Consider the following 1,496-nt stretch of genomic DNA (forward strand, 5'->3'; position numbering starts at 1 on the left):
ACACATGGGAGGCTGGAAATGAAAATTTCAGACTCTCAGCTCAGTGTGAGTTAAGCACAGTAACCAGAGCAGGAAGCCCTGCCTCGGCATTTCCTCAGCAGCCCTGGGGAACCTGTAAGAGACAGGATGGGGCTCTCTCAGGAAATTGGGATAAGTAGGTTTGGCCTAAGACTCTGAACATCTGGCCCACTGGCCTCGATTTCTGGTGTTTGTCCAGCCTACATAAAGGAGACTGTCCCATCAGGTAGCCTTCATCCTTTACCTAGTAATCCCCCTTGGAAAGCATTTCTCAGGGCTGTCTGCACAGCCCTATTTCTTAGGCTATAAATGATGGGATTGAGGAGAGGAGTTACCACAGTATAGGTGACAGCAATAAGCTGATCCCACTCAAGAGAGTAACTGTCTTTGGGTCTCAAGTACATGAAGGAGGCACAGCCATAGTGAATAGTGACCACTGTGAGGTGTGAGGCACAGGTGGAGAAGGCCTTCTTCTGCCCCTTGGTGGAGGAGATCCTCAGGATCGTTGCCAGGATGTAGGTGTAGGAGACAGAGATGAGGGAGAAGGATACCAGGAGAACCAGCAGGCTGAGGATCAGGATTCCCAGCTCACTCAGGGCTGTATCTCCACAGGCCAGGCTCAGCACTGGCGGTGTGTCACAAAAAAAGTGCTGGATCTCATGGGAGCTGCAGAATGGGAGGTGGAAAATGACCAGTGTCATTCCCAGACCAAAGAGGTACCCACTCAGAAATGAGGTGCCAACAAGCTGGGCACAGAGAGTAAGATTCATGCGGCTGGCATAGTGTAGTGGGGCACAGATGGCCACATATCTGTCAAAGCCCATGGCAGCCAGAAGGAAGCAGTTGCTACAGGCCCATGAAGCAGAGAAGAACATTTGGACAGCACAGCCCACAAAGGAGATGCCCTGCCCACCTCTGACAAGGCCAGAAAGCATTCTAGGGATGATGCCCAAAGTATAGCAGGTCTCAGAGAAAGCTAAGAAGGAAAGGAAGAGGTACATGGGGGTGTGCAGACAGCTGTCCAGCCTGATGACTACAACAATGAAGACATTGCTGGTCAAGGTGATAAGATACAGGGAGAGGAACAATGCAAAGAGCAAGAGTTGCAGTTCCCCAAAGCTAGAGAAGGCTAGGAAGATGAAGCCGCTCCAGAAGGTTGCATTGGTCTGCTCCATTCTGAGTGACATCCTGATAGACTTGATTCTTTCCACTTTGCCAGTAGATGTCTAGTTTCTTCTAAAGCCAAGAGGAGGTGGATTCTGGTTTTTTTGTACCTGTTGTAACTAAAAGGATTTAGACAGCAATAAATTTCAGAAACATACTTTATTAGACACACAGATTATGAATCCATTCTCACATACATAGATGTGCATATGTGAATACAAAGATACACAATATACACACACATATGTGACTATATATACTCATGCATTTATATACATGCATATCACATGCAAAGCACTCACACATAATTGTGC

The 1,496-nt window shown here is 47.5% G+C and overlaps 1 protein-coding gene across 1 annotated transcript; it reads right to left on the reverse strand.

The window, feature by feature from the left end:
- Positions 1 to 251: 251 nt before the first annotated feature.
- Positions 252 to 1,193, reverse strand: OR10Z1 (olfactory receptor family 10 subfamily Z member 1). The gene has a single exon (XM_019958336.2). It carries the CDS (start codon positions 1,191 to 1,193, stop codon positions 252 to 254), a length of 942 nt encoding a protein of 313 aa, XP_019813895.2.
- Between the last annotated feature and the right edge of the window lie 303 nt (positions 1,194 to 1,496).

The sequence above is a fragment of the Bos indicus genome, chromosome 3, assembly GCF_029378745.1.
Source record: "Bos indicus isolate NIAB-ARS_2022 breed Sahiwal x Tharparkar chromosome 3, NIAB-ARS_B.indTharparkar_mat_pri_1.0, whole genome shotgun sequence".
Taxonomy (NCBI): Eukaryota; Metazoa; Chordata; class Mammalia; order Artiodactyla; family Bovidae; genus Bos; species Bos indicus.